A 15875-nucleotide genomic window follows, 5' to 3' on the forward strand; every position below is an offset into this window, starting at 1 on the left:
TGCCTTTCACTCATCACAAGGTACTTTTTCCCCATCCCCAACCCCAAGACGGCAGCATAAGGCACCGTGTAGACACATGCACAGACCTCATACCATCTTGGTAAGGTTCAAAACACAGCTACAGTTCTTACCAACAGTACCATGTGTCCTTACTACTCATGTACACAATATGGTTCTCTCCAAAGTTTGTTCTGGAGAAATGAACTATTAATTTAGAACAGTAAGACTTTCCCCACCCACCCACCCCAAAAAGCCAGATTAAAAACACAGGTACAGAGCTTAATACCAGAGTAATGAGATTAGTTCATAAATTAAAGAAAATATAAAAAAAATCAACAGTTTCACTCTTATTTTCAGAAGGTCCCATGAGATGTGATGGACTGTGCAGAGACTCCTTGGTGTGTCCTCTTCTCCTTTCAAAACCAAGAAAGCTGACAGGGAGACCCAGACTTGTAGCATTTGCTGTTGAAGGCAAAAGGCCATTAGGGCTCTGTGCCTCCAGCTTAGCCAGCAACTGCAGCATCCCAGCGACTGATCAGGAGGTCCTTCCTCTGTCCAAAGGAAGGAGGACTTGAGACAATGTTCTTTGGCTGCAAGTTCTTAAAGGCTTCCACTGAAAGGGTTCTCCTTCAAAAAAAAAGAAAAACTGCAGAATAGGTGGAACTGATGCAACAGTCTGAGTGAGGGCCTCCCAGTGCTGAGATGTTGGGTCTGCTACAAATACTCAAGTTCCAAAGCGTGCCGAAGAGCTTCCAGGTCAGCATGACAAGAGATTCTCCAGAATGGCATGTTGTGCTAGAGTGAAACCAAAAGAGAGGATTTTTTTGTTTTGTTTTTGTATAACACTGAGATCAAAACAACTTTCTTAGTTTGCACCCTCGGGATCAGAGCTTTGTATTTGGCAACAGTTTGTCACAGCGCCACAGGCAAGGAAGTTCATCTTAGAGAGGAGGGAAGGGAGAAGAGGGAGGGAGAGGGAATTGTCTCTTTGCTGATCTGTTTCTCTTGTGCAGACAGGAAGACACATTCTCCACAATTTAAGTCTGCTGCTTCACAGATGATGGAGGATGTGGGCTTAACTTTCTGCATGAACTAGATACTAAACTTTACTCCTGTTTTTGTTTTTCTTGTGCACGAATTAGGAATGTTTCTAGAACTGCATTATTTCTAGAAACAGTTTTAGGCAAATATCAGTAGTGGAAGCTGTTCAGTGATTCACAGACAAGTAAATGATATATACCACAAAAGGACAGTAATGTAGTTTTCTTGGTATGTTCTAATGAGCCTGAGGTTTGTGCTACATTTGTTTCTTCTCCAAAACTGATAAAGCAGTTTTACTTGAGATCAAAGACACAGCTCATTTCTGCACTGTGATTTTATAACATTTGAGAGTGATCTTCTTCACCTTCTCCCGAAATGTGGTATATATGCAGAAATAAATATACAGAAAGCCTTAACTGACAGCGCTTAGTCCCTTCCAGTATAGGAATAACATTCCTAAGAATCTTTCATCACTAAGAATTCACCTGTAACCATGCTGCTTCTGAACAAACAGCTTCCATAGAGTTTCAGAGAACACAAACTTCCTAGATAGATGATTCTGATGGAGATGTTCCTTTTCCAGTTGTACCTACTTGTAAAAACTCCAGTGGTTTCAGATGTTTATGTTACAGTGTCTATTTCCACTCCTCTAATGTTTAAATACAACTCAAGCTTTCCTCTGGTATGTTACCTATCAGTAAACAAATGTTTCCTTCAAGCTATTTATCAGTGTATGTAAGGACAGGAAACCCAGACAGCTGTAGGGACTGAAATCCACTGCTATGCAATTTCACTTTATAGGGAAAAGTTACTTCCTTCTCCCTCCCCAGTTGCTATTAAACAAAACCCTTCCATTAAATTATCTATTTTTCTTTCTTAAACCAGAAGAAAACTTGGTCTCCCAACCACTCCTGTTGTCCATGGGTTACAGATTTATCACTCATCAGACAGGTGAAGAAAAACGACCCACAAAACGAGATATTATCAGTGCTGTCAGCAAAAAAGCAAAAGACTGCCCCCTCCCTTTTTTCTATTTCGTTTTTTTTGTTGTTGCTTTTTTTTGTATAAAGCTCAGGTGTGTAGAAGCTTTGATTAATGACTGTAATCAATCAAAGGAGGCAACAACCCAGCAAAGAATGTGCTCTCCTAATGGGAGAGCTGCTTAGGCCAGGAGACAGGAGCAAGAGGCTCCTGAAATCCCAGCACAGGAGACGGGTGAACCTTCCCACTTCCCCACAGAGGCAGAGAGCCCCTGCAGCCTTTGATGGAGTCCTGGTCACTGACCCACTGCCTTTGAAGTGTGGCACTGAGCTGTCCCAAGCAGCAGGCAATTATCACTTCAGCACCAGTCATGCATTTTGGACTCTTCCCTAACAGCTCCTTAACCCTTCACGAACTACATAATCACCTGCAATTCTTCACATGGAGGAAGCTTCATTAAGTACTTAAATAAAGAAAGTGTAACTGAAAGGAAAACTGGGAAGAATCCAGCACAGCATCCACAGACTGTACCTTTTTTGCTCCTTGTTCCTCTTCAACACCATCTCCTATTACAATGTACACAGCTTTCCTTCCAAACCTCTGCATTATTCTTTCAAAACAGCTCTCTTTCCCTAAGCAACACAAGAGAAGACATTTTTTTAATCTGGACACAAACTGCAGTCAGAGCTAACACTCAGGTACTGAACATGGAGTTGTGACCTTACTGCTACATCCATGTTTTCTTTGGAAGCCAACTGAATCTCCACCTGAGGTGGACTCTCTATCTCATGACAGTTACCAGCATTTTCTTTATCAGCCAAGGACTTCCAAGTGCTGCCAGTTTTCCATAAGCTTTGTGCCTTTGATGCACCCCTTAGACCAGCAGCTGGCAGACAGAGAATGACATGAGTGTCACATCATTCCAGAACCCCCTCCTGTTCATTCTGGTTGCAGTAAAAACATGAAAACCTCAGAGGTTCAAACACTTATACCAGAAAGAACAGAACACAAAAAAGTCCCAAGCCAACCCTATCTGTACATCAGGCTCACTTCTCCATGGAGACACTCAGAAGTCTTTTTTTTCTTCTTTTTTTCCCCCCTTCTGTACTGGTGTACAAGTCAGGATGTGAATCACAAATCTGTAAATAGGGAGCTAAAAAGAAACCTCACACGTTGCTTGTTGTGATCAGGTTGGGTGGTTGTACCTGACTTAGGGACAAAATTTCAGCCTGTCTTTGATAAGGCCTAAGTCAGTTTGCTCTTACCTGTTTTTGTTGCACTGTAAATGTTTTCAATGGGGAAGACAGTGCCCAGTCCATAGAGAAGCACTTTAGCAAGAGCAGGTATAAGCTGAGTTGTGGTGACCAACACATTCACACAGTTGGGCCTAGAAAACAAAAGTTATTAGAAGTGGCAATCTGTATTTCTCTCTTTCACTCTGGACTGAAAGATGGTAGGAAGCAAACCTTTCCTGCCACTGGAAGTTCCCAAGCCAATGAGGGATTATGCAGCCAGAGTCAGATAATGCGAGTACCAGAAATGCCTTTTGATCAGCTTAGTAGAATGAAAAAAACATAAACCAAACTAGCAGCAGTGATGCAGCACTTGCCAGGATCTACTTGGTGCAGAATTAAACACCACATGGTAATGGTCCATGCCGGGTTCTTTGAGTGTGCTCAGGGAAGAAGGGCTCTTTTCTCCCTGTCCTCTTTTGTAAATCTGCTCACACAAAAATGGTGCCACAGATGAGAGAGCCAAGGAAAGGAAAGGCAAAGGACTGTTTTATTTTTGCTCAGTTCATCATCCCAAGCTCACCCCAACTCTTGACAATTCAAGCCTGGCAAACGTGCAGACTGGCCTCCCACAGGCTTGGCCAACAAAGTCCTATAAATGTGTCTCAGTTTGTTTAGAGGGGGAAAACAAGGGAAGCAAAGGAGCTCCTGGATCAAACCCGCAGGCAATTCTTTAAGCTGTTCTTACCGGGAATGTATCAAATTCAGCGCCTTCAGAGCATGTGTGAGCCAGAGATCAGTCAGCGCTTCCAGTTCTGCTCTTAACTGCAGCCAGGTTTCCCTCTTAGGAGCTCCTATTAAACCTGTAACAGGAAAAGCATCTTTGCAGAAGCACAGAAAGGGAACTACATGTATTTGTACACAGATTGCCAAAGGGCTCCTGTCTGTGTTCAGAGCTCTCCCAGTGCCCATCCCTTGGTCTCAGTGCCAGCTGCTTCCCTTTGTCCACTGCCACGTGACTCCAAGGCTCTGCCTGAGGTCCATGAGGCCCAACTGCAGCACATTCCTGGGCTGCAGCAGCTCAGCTTCCTCCTTCTCTGGGGAATGGTTCGGTCAACCACACGCTGCAGGACCTCTTTGGGACACCTTTCTTGGAGTGAGCGTAAAGCTTGTATGGGAAGTGAGCAAGAGGATAGAAGAGCTGTGTAATGTGGGCAGTGACCTGGGCAGACACACCTGAGGCCAGGATGGTTTTGTTTCCATGTCCCATTACCAGTACATGTGAGCAGGCTTGTCCTCAACCAAAAAACAGGTTGTGGTGATACTCTGAGTTCTGCTGCTTTTCCTTTCTAGTCAGAGACCTGCACTAATGTCCTGATAGAGATGCAGAACAGCCTATTGGAAGAACTGTCTGGCACTAGGTGAGATGAAGGAACCCAGGGTGTCCTGGTATATGGTGGTATTGTTTTGGGGGAGTTAAAGACAAGTAGTTATGATAAAAGAATGCTTCAGACAGAGACCAGCCATGTGTTCTGTGGAAAAACAAGCATATTTAGCTTTGAACTGTTTGCTTGCCTACTAAACTTTCTGGAAAACTGGAGAAGGTTGCTTTTCCTGCCAAACAAATTACAAAATAAAGCCCCACACTTGCAACTTGAGTACTTCTCAAACCACTAAAAGAGGTATTTTAGCATGTCTCCTGCAAGCCCCGCACAGAACTTTGTTAAAGGATGACTGAGGAAACACTTGCTCAGCTCCCTGTGAAGCATTTTTATTGAGAGGCTCCTACACCTCCTCCATAGATGTCCCTGCAGGGTCAGCAGCTTTTTGGGAAGATGAAAGGCACACTGGTTGCCCAGGCACAGACACTTACCCCCCACATTGTTTTTGTAGGTGTTGTACATCTCTTTCACCCGACGGTAGCGAAATGCTAATTTCCTCATCCAGTCAACTCCCCCGTGAACACCCGAGCCCAGGCACAGGTTTGCACTGGCAGAGGAGTTGTGGAAGCCATCTGCAGAGAAGTTGTATGTGCTGGGAAAGGGAGGAGGGAAGGGGAGAGGTCAGTGTAATTACAGGCTGTACAGTGCCAGCAGGGAGGGGGAACAATTGAAAAGAAGTGTGGAGACAAGTGGCAGCAGAGACACACACAGGACACGCTGTACAGAACTAAAGTTCATCTTTAGCACAATTAGTAGCACAGATATAAAAAATGTTCTTTTTCTGCATCAATTTTTCACAATAAACCATCCATAAAACCACAAATTTCAAAGTTCTATATGAGTTCTGCACATTTCATTCTCATCCCATGACTCTGCAGGCAACACTTTGGGAAAAGTACACGGAATTGTACAGATGTAGTTCCTATGAACATGATGATCTGACTTACACAGATAATAGTAATGTTTGGTGCAGTTTTGGTACAAGTTTCTACCAGTGACAAGGATCTGGTGCAGCAAAGTCCAACTCCTCACTGCTAAGCCCATCCACTGCAGACTGAGCAGTGGGAAATCTTTCAGTCTGGTTTTGAAGCACTCTGGTCCCATCTATGACAACTGCTGGGTCAAATAGTATCAGAAACTGGTGTGGTGTTCAACCTAGTTTAGATATATTTCACAGACTGGTTCAAAGCTCAGTATAGTCAGGACTTGACAAAAGGCACAGGCACAATAATGTGAGAAAAGGGACTCTGGGCTTTGCTGTGTTTGTTAAATGCAGACAGCACAGAGCCAGGCAGGGGATGAGAGTGCATGTTTGAGAATCACTGACCAGGCCTCTGCTATTTTCAAATGCCTGGGGACAACCTGACCTGAAGCTTCCAGCCCAGAGATCCCATACCTTAGATCTTGACCATTATCATCTGATGATACATCATCTATGTGGATCTGGTCACAGTCCTGAGAAGAGAATGAAAAAAGATACAACAGTGAGCAAACGTTTTCAAAAAAAATTGAAATAATATAATGCCAAATTATTTTAAGTGCAGTATTGAGGAAATAAAATCTTGAATACTGCTAGCATTGTCTGGCATAGCCTAGCCAGTTAACTGTTAGGAACAAGTATCACATACTTGAAATGAATATGAACAGACAGAGAATGTGTGTGAGAGATCTGCTGTTATCTAAGGTACAGCAGCTCTTGAAAAACACAGTACGTGGAACTCCTAAGCAGACAGGAGGGAGAGAGATGCTTGTGTTTCAGCCAGGAAAGCTGTGGTTTTCTCAACTCTGTATGCATGATAAGGCAGAAATTTGGCAGCTTTTCCCCTGTGAGAATACTCCTTCAGACAGGAGGTGTATGCCCACATAATTACAGGGGGAAAAGATCTGTCCCAAAGAAATTTCCAGAAATGCCTGTCCTGCTGGTGTTTTCCCAGTTTGTTCTGAGGGGCTGAGTTTCCTTTGATGTGCAGGGGAGCTGGGCTGAAGCACTGAAGGCAGCACCCTCTCACTGTCCCAGAGAGAGTTGCAGAACACTGTTTTATCAGTAATGAAAAAATCTGTGCACGAGATATTTAACCAAAATACACACTTGGAGCTCAGCCTGCATGAAGTATGTACTCTGATCTTATCTTCCAAAATTATTCATTGTTTGAATGGTGGAGACTCTGCCTCAAAAATGTGAGAAATGTTATTCCTTTGGTTTCTTTCCTAGTTCTAGCATTAAGATTAGAAAGAGAACAATCAAGAAGGTTCCCCCAACACCTTAACCCTCCCTTCTCCACGACCCTCGCAGGTGAGAACACAACAGAAAGCCTGTGAACTGATGAACACTATCTTTTTTTTTGAATGATTTTTCAACAGAGGCTGAAAAGTGTTGTACTTGGTAGAAAAGGATTCTGCAGTCAGAAAAACTGCAAACTAACCAAGCTATGGTAATTCTTCAGTGTTCTGTAAACCACAGAATTTGTTTTACCTTCCTTGTACAATTGTGAGTTTGATGAATTACTTTTAACTAGTCCCTTTCAAAATAAGAATAAAGCCCCGGAGAAGTAACCAAACTTGCTATCAATAGCAAAACATGACAGATCTTGTTCATAACGATGAGATTTTCTGCACCATTTATTTTAGATAATTCTCAAAAAGACATGGGATTTTATCTTCTCATCTCATCAGCCCTCTTATCAACCTATCACTGGAGTGTATATTTCTGTATATAATGGGAGCCAAGCAGCTGAACAGCGGATCTCTGCTGGCACCTCTCTCTCACTCCTCCACCCCCATAAGTTTTTAAGCCCCCCTCCCAATAGGTGTTGTGAACCATGCTGGGATAATATTGATGCAGCCCACTCCACTTCAGCTGTACGATGCAGGGCATTAAGTCAGGGGAAAGGTATTTGTGGAGGGATCTGTTTTTCTCATTTGTGAATGAATTGTTCTGTACACTGAAGTGTGACAACAGTAGCTATCACATTTCTAACTTAATAAAATACCATGACACTCGGTGAGACGCTACCTCATAGTCCTCTGGCTGAGCCTCTCGTGTTACTGGGGGGAACTGAGGGAACTGGCTACAGCAAGAATGTGGACCATGTTTTACTACTTGGTTACAAGACCAATTTTTCATTCTTGCAGCATTTCCTTGAAATCTTGGTGAGCAGGGACTCAAGGCAGGATATCTGGGTTGTTGAAAAGAAGGTCCAGATTGTTTGAGTGGAAGTCTGTGATGAGGACATATCCCAGTTTTCACATCCACTGATATTTCAAATTGCTACTCTGGGATCTCAGAGTGTGGCGCGCAGAGCCTGTAACTGAGTTCAACGTGTAAGAGATCTCAGTCAGCCCTCGCAGCTCTGGCACTGAACTGTTTTACTGTTGGATATCTCTGGGTGCTACACAAACTGACTCTCCAGGTGGGACCAGACCCTTTTACCCATATGTACAGGAGCCCGAGCTAATGCAGCTTTAAAATGGCATTGCTGGCTTGGAGAAAGCCTCTGCTGCCTCCTTGTGAAACGCAGGCTGTGCCTGAAGACACTTGGAGAAGCTGCTGTTATCCCTCACACTCCCTCTGAACACTCTCAGGTATGTCTCATGCACATATGGAAACAACTTATGAACACACACGTTCTCTATTTGTGTATCACGACTGTGGTATTTGACCATCTCATGGATTCACTGATCAGTGGAGCTTTCACCCCTCATTAGATGAGAGTTAACAGTTCCCACAACACAAACCTCCAGGGATGGCTCTGAAAGGCAGTAATTGTAAACACACTAATCCCCTCGTTCGTTAATTCCTCATCCCCTTGTCAGCCCTCCTGTCCTTAATACCTGTTTCCCAGAGTGTTAGACAATTATATCTCCGGAGGGATTGGCGGTGGAAGGTGCTGTTCTTTAGCCAGCATTGTACTGTGAACAAAAGGCATCTGGGAGAAAAAGCACAACCCTGGAAAGCCCAGTTTGTATTTTAACTTCACTGATTTGTAACCTTGGGTAATTCTTTCTTTCCCTGATTTCTCCAAAGGGGAACAGAGAGGGATAATCAAGTGAGTATGTGCTGATATATTCTGCAGCATGATCAGAGCCTTTTGTACACAACACCTTGCATGTCCCATATTTGCAGACTGTAGGGATTTCATCTGCCTGTAAGTCTGAAAATTGCTGGCAGGGAATCTTTTTCTGTAAAGAGACCAAAAGTGTTTGGTAGGAGTCCAGATCTAAGGCCTCTCCATTCACCCACCTGCCCCAAGGACCAGTGAACAGCCTCCTTCCATAAAACCACCTCAGGCTGGGGCTGAATCCAACGGGAAACTGGCCTCTCTACTAGGCAGCAGCACTAAGAGAGGATGGTTTGAAGTAGGATGGATCTGAATGGACCCATCTGAATGGATCTGCTGGTTCACCTTTTTACACATCCATGCTTCCCACTCCCAAACGGAGCAGCAAAAATGCATCCAGGAAACAGTTCCCTGAATTCCTTCTGAGTAAATACTGAGAAAAGACAAAAGCCCTGGCTAACAGGAGAGCATAAGAATCATTTTATGATAGAAAAACAGGAACATTCCAGTTCAGGTTCCTCACTCAGACTTTGAAGCCAGTTTTTTTGCTGTGATATGAAATCACATCCTCACCAGACTTAAGATCACACAAATGCTACCAAAAGCTGTACACCTTGTTGTATCTATGGACCAATGTTCTATTCTCATCAGGAACTTCATGGGAATGCTTCAAGAGGGCTTTGCAGCCTAGTAGCACTTTCTGCTCTGCACAGCATTGAAAACTGCAGCCACAAAAATAGACCAGTCTCTTGTACTAAAGCAAGGGAATTGATTTCTGTGTCCAACTTGCCTCTCTGGAGTGGATGGGAGGCATTTCCTCCACTCCTCCACTGGTTCCACTGTCAGGACCAAGGCCAGCCATGCTCTATTTAGTTAAATCTGCTGGACCCCCCAGCTATCCCAGCTTTGGCTGTGGATTTGGGCCACAGAAATGTTTTGGTATGTTTAGCATTACCCAGTAAAGGAACACTTGCTTTGGTCTCAGATGGGCAACTATCCTATTGCTTTCTCAGTTACAGCCTCTTGCACTCTAACCCAGCACAGAAAATGGGCAAAAATGGATTCAGCCCTGTGCAGTTTTAGCTTATTTTGTCTTGTACAGGCCAGCATTAGACCACATGATGGTGCTAATGTATATAGTAATGCTTGTGGATCTTCTGAATCTGCTCCTGTTCTGTTTTTTACCAATTCTTTTTTTTTTTTGTTTTTAAGAACATTACTCATTGCACTCTTTTTAAGTCTAGTACTCAGTGATGTATGATCCTTAATTATCACTTTGGGAATACACAAACCTAACTTCTATTTATCATCCTAAATGAAGGTGTAGGGTGAGTAACTCTGGCTGACTCTGACATTGCAAATTCTTCCAAACTGAAATGGCTTTTTCTGGAAAATGAAATTTTGTAAGGAACATTTACTTCTCTTGAATTCTCTGTCATCATCTCTCCACTTTTTACTAAAAAGGCTCAGCTAAAACCAAACCACCAGTGCCCAAAGCTGTAAAGTGACTGATAAATGTGCACAACTTGACTGAGGCCAGACAATCTGCTGCTTCATTTAAAGTTTTAGAGCAGTAAGTGAAGCAAGAAAACTTGTTTTAAAACTGGTATTTCTTTCGAAAGTCTAAATAGGCCATGGGTTTCTGGAGTTTGGCTTTGCAGGACATGGAGTTTTACTGCATCACATGTGGAGATCTGATGGGTGGAAGGTGCTGGTTGCATATAAAGTATAATCCCTACTTATATTAGTGCTCTGGGCTCCTAAAGAGAAGCTCTCTTTTCTTTTTCCCTAAGAGAAGGATTTTTTTGCTTTGTACTTTCTGTGCCTTCACCATAAACTCCTTCTCTGAAAAAAGTTGAAAGAGTAAAAATCTGTCAGTTCAGGTGCTACCCACTGACTTGTCTTTGAAAGGAAATAAAAATTCTCAGCAAGTGAAACCTCAAGACTTAAGGAGCCAGGTGGCAGGAAAGGTTGTACCTCCCATAACACAGAGAACCACAGTGCAATTAAGCAGTGAAGAAACCAGAAATTCTTGCTGAACTCATCAGGCAGAGAAAAAGTTCTCTCCTTTCATCTGGCACAACAACAAATTCTTTTTCAAGTGAAAATAAAAAGACCACAGAAGTCTGCCCAAGGATGCCAGATTTTTTTCCCTCCAAATGCCTCCAAGCAGAATTGTTACTTCAGTGTGCCCAGCACAAACCCCACCTCACTCTGGCCTTGACCCATTCAGACTGTGTCTACTGACTGCAAATGTGAACAAATTTTCATCACTGCAATACAGCTGCTTCTGAGCTGGTGACAGAATTCTGCAAGCATCTCTTTGCTTGGGTTTTACCACATATTCAAAAGGAATTTTGCTTTGTGTAAGAGCTGGCCAGGTCTAACCATGACATGTGCAGGAAGGGATTCTTTCTCTTGGTCTTTTATGTTGAAACTGCAGTGTGCCTGAGCTTGAGCAGGCCTGCTCTGTCTGTGTGTGTAACAGAGCTTCCTCAAGAACACAGACTATTGTAAAAACTCTGCATTGGCTCATAGCTAATTGCTACCTGCCCCATAGGATCTATGCTAATTTACCTTAATAATATTATTAAATAGCAAATTTTAGGAGAAGCAGTAGCAACATCTTTGTTATTAGATTTAATAAACCTGCCAAAAGCCATTTAAAAAAATTCCTTAACAGAACGAAGATGTCAAAGGGACACAGTGAGTATGTGACTCTGTCCCTTCCAAGGAGCCACATAAGGGCCATTTCTGTAGGGTCAAAAATGAAAGTTTCTTGGCCAAAAAACATGTTTGTAGACCACATGCAGATGATTAGAGGAAGAAATAAATAATAAAAATAAAATAATTGGCTACATACCTCCAGGTCATTAAAGAACAGATGTGTATCTGCAAGGTTGAAGATCATTTCTTCCATCATGAGACCTATCCGCACAGACGTCGTCGTGTCCTGTTAGGGGAAAAGAAGGTGCTTTCCATTCATTTCGATTTTCTTTTCTTTTGGATGAGGATGGAGATCTTAGAGCAAACAGGGGATCTACATATTCCTGAATAACTATTTATTACAGTAATTTGATTTGCCAAGTGTATCTTAACATCGACATGATTTCCCCATCCTTTCTTTTGCTCTCCTAGATAAACAAATCCTGTTCTTTGAAGGATGTCTATAGCTCACTCTGACCAATAATAGCCCACATACTTCAGATGATACAAAGATCCTTTAAACATTTGAAACTATATAAGAATTGCTTCACTAGCCTAGACAAAAAAAAATGATTTCCAATAGTATCATTAGTGAATGGTTTGGGGAGAGTTACAACCAACAGGGCACACAGAGGGTGATCCTTTCCTGTGCTGTCCTTCAAACCAGTCATTTCATCCCCACTAAAACTGCCTACTTATTTAACAGCTTCAGCAGAGTTAAAAAAACCCCATCCTACCACATAAACTCAATTATAACACAATAAAATCCTTGTCCAAGTATGACTATTGCTGCTCAGGACAGCAAGCTTGCAGAGCCCCAGCTGCAGATATAATGGCAGCTACACCCAAATACTTGCATTGCTTAAAAAGAGTAAAAGAAGACAAGATGCAGCACATGAAAATGCAAGATGGGCTCCTGTGTCATTCCAGCCAGTGTTGGAAATGACAATGCACCCAATGTTCTCCATTGTGCCAGTTTGCTCACTCTGCCATTTTCCTGCCCCCAAACAACTGACCTTGTTCCAAACCCACAACAAGAGCACAGAAACACACTGATGCAAACAAAGTTAGCAGCAGTACGTTTTCTTATTCATTAAATATTTCAAAAATATAAGCAAAAATAGTCCGTGGTTAATGTGATAAACACTCATAGCTCAAAAGCACTGTGCCTGTTCAAGCTAAACAACACAGACAACTTGAAAAGAAAAAGCATTCCCACAACAGGTTAATTTCATTGGTTTGGGGATCTCTCATCTTTATGTTTAAGTGGGCGGTTTTCCTCTATTGAAGTCACAAGCCATGCTAAAGCAGGGCAGACTTATATGTACTCTCTACTCTAATTTTCTGCAGATTTCTGTGGAGTCCTGTTATTGTATGACAGGACAGTAATGAATAAACTGAGGAGTTCTAACAGGAAGCACAATGTTGGGAGGATGAGTACACTTCAATCAACCTTTGTGGCAGAGGCTGTTGACATGGATGGTGTATTACACACTAACCTAATTATTACGCATTCTTGGTGTAGTTCTCTTTAATTAGAGCAGAATGGCTGTGGTTTTAGCCATATGTGTGACTCACAAGCACTGTGCCCATTAAAGAAAAGCTGTCACTCATGTTTGAACATGCTTGTTGCTGTCCCAGAAAGAAGAGCACGGTCTCCTCTGGGCAAAAAGTAAAAAATTCAACAGACTTGCCTTGAACATGCCTCTAATTTTAAGCCCAAACCTGCTCCCCTGAGGAGGCACAGGGACACAGGCACAATCAGGGCATCTGACTGTGGCCCCATGCAAACAGCACTGAATCAAATTTTACTACCCAGGTGTAGTTACACCAGGGAACTGTTTTGAAGAAAATATGCTGCTAGGAAGAAATTATTTTGTAAAATAGTTTTTAATGAAGCAATTTATTTTTATACATTTCAAGGATCATTAGCCTTTAAAATTCTTTCAGGAAATCTCACTGGTTGGTACCTGTCATTTATCCTCTAAGTTTTGTCTTTAGGTTTATTGGAATTAATCACTAATGGGGAGTAGGAAACATTTCCACAGTGTATGAAGTTACCTTCTCTTAAACTAAACAATATGGGAACCAAACTGTAGATGAGAGGGGGGAAAAAAATTCATTCTCTTGGGATACAGAATATGATGGAATGAAAACAAAACAGAAAAATGCACTTTACCACCCAGAGGGGAAGTCGTCTGGGGAAATGATTTGGCATCACTGCTTTCACAGTATGGACATTTCCTCCCCAGCAAGGCAGGCTTCCAAGTCTTAAAGAGGCTGATAAAGTTGAAAGGCCAATCAACACTCTCGGTATGACAGAGGTGTCTAGAGGCATGAGGCCAGTGCTCCTCCAGCCGTTTTTATTTGCATTACTGTGGCATCTAGAAGCACTGGTCCCAGACTTGAGCCCCACTGTGCCAGGGGTAATATCCACACTGAGTACAGACACAGTTGCTACAGCTGTCAATTCAACTATGAATAAACAGGAAAATCAGATTGACAGGGGAGGACCAAAGTGAGACAGGTATATCAGTCAACACGTTGTCCAAATTCTCGCTGCAGTGTGTAAATAACTGAAATAGAATTATGGAATTTGTCTGCAGATGTTGACAGATTGCTCTTCCTAGGCACAGAAATCCTGTGCCCTAAAGGACATCTCTGTGCTGCTGGGAGTGCCCCGTGGATGGTATTGCCTGTGTTGGAGCGGTGTGAGTTCAGCAGAGCGATGTAAAGTTGCCACACTCATACCAGTGATCCCTGCTAACATGTCCTTCCGCAGGAAAAGTATGCCCTGGAGCTCTGGGAACAAGCTTCCTGGCCAGTTTCCTGATACATGTGAAGCCCAAGGACCACAGACAGCCTGAAATCAAATCTCCTCCAGGAACCACTTTTTACAGTGAAAACAGATTAATCTAAAAACTCAACCCCCAGTGCTTGTTTAGTAACTTTAGAAGAGTGAGGTTCTCCCTCTGCTAATCTACAAGTCATGCTTTCACAAACAAGGACAATGAGAGGCAGGGATGGAAAACAGGCAATAAACTCCTTTTGTAAATAAAACTTCCAGCAAGACAGTGTATCCCCATATGTCTCACCTTGGCCATGTACTGGGGCACTGCAGCTTTCCTCAGGGTCAAAATTAAACAGCTCCACAAACTCCTTTTAGTGTGAACCTCTTGTGCTCAGACATGACCAGGCATTCCTGGCCCTCCAGTGCACAGTTTGAACAGCTTCTCCCCACTGGCAGGGGGAGATAAGCACCAGGGGGACAGTGGTCATTCTGGACTATTCAATTGCCCATTCTCAATATACCCTTCACTTGCACTTTTAAAGGACAGGAGTCTGATCTCACAGCCACCTGTTACTCCTTAGGGCACACCCTGGGGGAACTGAGAGGTAAAATGTCCCCTTTCCCCACTACTTCTTTATAAACAACAAAGGACCAAACCACACAAAGAGTAAGTCCTTTTTCAACATTTTCAATACAGAATGTTTGCCCTAAAAAGCATCCCTGGACATTTCTCTGCTGTTTCTGTCACCTCTGTGACTTTCAGCCAAGGCCTGATGAGCTATTGCCTACTGCTGACAGTGGCCACACCTTGTGAGCAAGGTAATTCCACTGTTAAGTGAGGCACTGCCAACTCCCAGCTTCACATTTGCTTCTTTTGGGGTAACTTTGCTCCCTATTCAGCAAATAGTCCTACTAGAATAAAACATGGGCCACAGAAGCCTGTGGAACATGCTGTGAAGGAAGAAAGAAGTACCCATTCACCAAGGGGGTAATTTTCTGTCATATCCAAATGGCACTGGCTGACACATTCGCTCCCAATGTTGCTTTCAAGTGGGTCACTTCCATCTGCTCCAGCTAGTTTGTATTTTAGCAGAGCAGAGGGAATGCAGGATGCGCATGCACACCCAAATTAGCTTTAATTTCCAAATGTGGGCACAAACAGCTGCCAGAATGTTGCCATGTGCATTGTGCTGGTCCCTGGACCCTTTTCCAGGACTGACCCTACACAGAAGCCTGCACTGCTGTACCTTCACTGCTGGCATTACCTACACAGAAGCCCATGTGTGTTGCAGTCACACCTCAAACTGCACCACCACCATCCTACCAAAAGGCTCTGTATTAAAAACTTCTTCCCACTGATTGCCTGAAACACAGAGATTTCATAAACTGTTTATATTTGCCCTAGAACATGCATTAAAAAGACACGTATTTGTTAACACTTGCAACTACCACTAATCCAGTTGGCTGCCTGTCCACAGCCAGCTCTCTCCTCTTGTACACTGCAATTTTGAAAGGAAGAGAGAAGCAGACTTATCTCTGGCAATCTCTCAAGTGCAAGTCACTCTTGCCTCCAATCCTGGATCCAAAACCCATTTCAGGCCTCTGTCTTGCAGGTACCCTGTTC

The 15875-nt window shown here is 43.0% G+C and overlaps 1 protein-coding gene across 6 annotated transcripts in view; it reads right to left on the minus strand.

Annotated features, from left to right (window-relative positions):
* Window positions 1-256: 256 nt before the first annotated feature.
* Window positions 257-15875, minus strand: part of EYA2 (EYA transcriptional coactivator and phosphatase 2) — an 83946-nt gene continuing 68327 nt past the window's right edge. For all 6 annotated transcript variants that reach the window (XM_071572596.1, XM_071572594.1, XM_071572597.1 and 3 more), the window contains exons 10-16: window positions 11618-11707; window positions 6093-6151; window positions 5128-5288; window positions 4003-4117; window positions 3288-3409; window positions 2554-2654; window positions 257-795 (exon numbers count right to left, since the gene is read on the minus strand). In XM_071572596.1, the coding sequence (XP_071428697.1) occupies window positions 715-795; window positions 2554-2654; window positions 3288-3409; window positions 4003-4117; window positions 5128-5288; window positions 6093-6151; window positions 11618-11707 (729 nt within the window). In that variant the 3' untranslated portion in view covers window positions 257-714. The remainder of the gene's footprint in view (window positions 796-2553; window positions 2655-3287; window positions 3410-4002; window positions 4118-5127; window positions 5289-6092; window positions 6152-11617; window positions 11708-15875) is intronic.

Source organism: Pithys albifrons, chromosome 18 (genome assembly GCF_047495875.1).
Source record: "Pithys albifrons albifrons isolate INPA30051 chromosome 18, PitAlb_v1, whole genome shotgun sequence".
In the NCBI taxonomy this organism is placed as follows: Eukaryota; Metazoa; Chordata; class Aves; order Passeriformes; family Thamnophilidae; genus Pithys; species Pithys albifrons.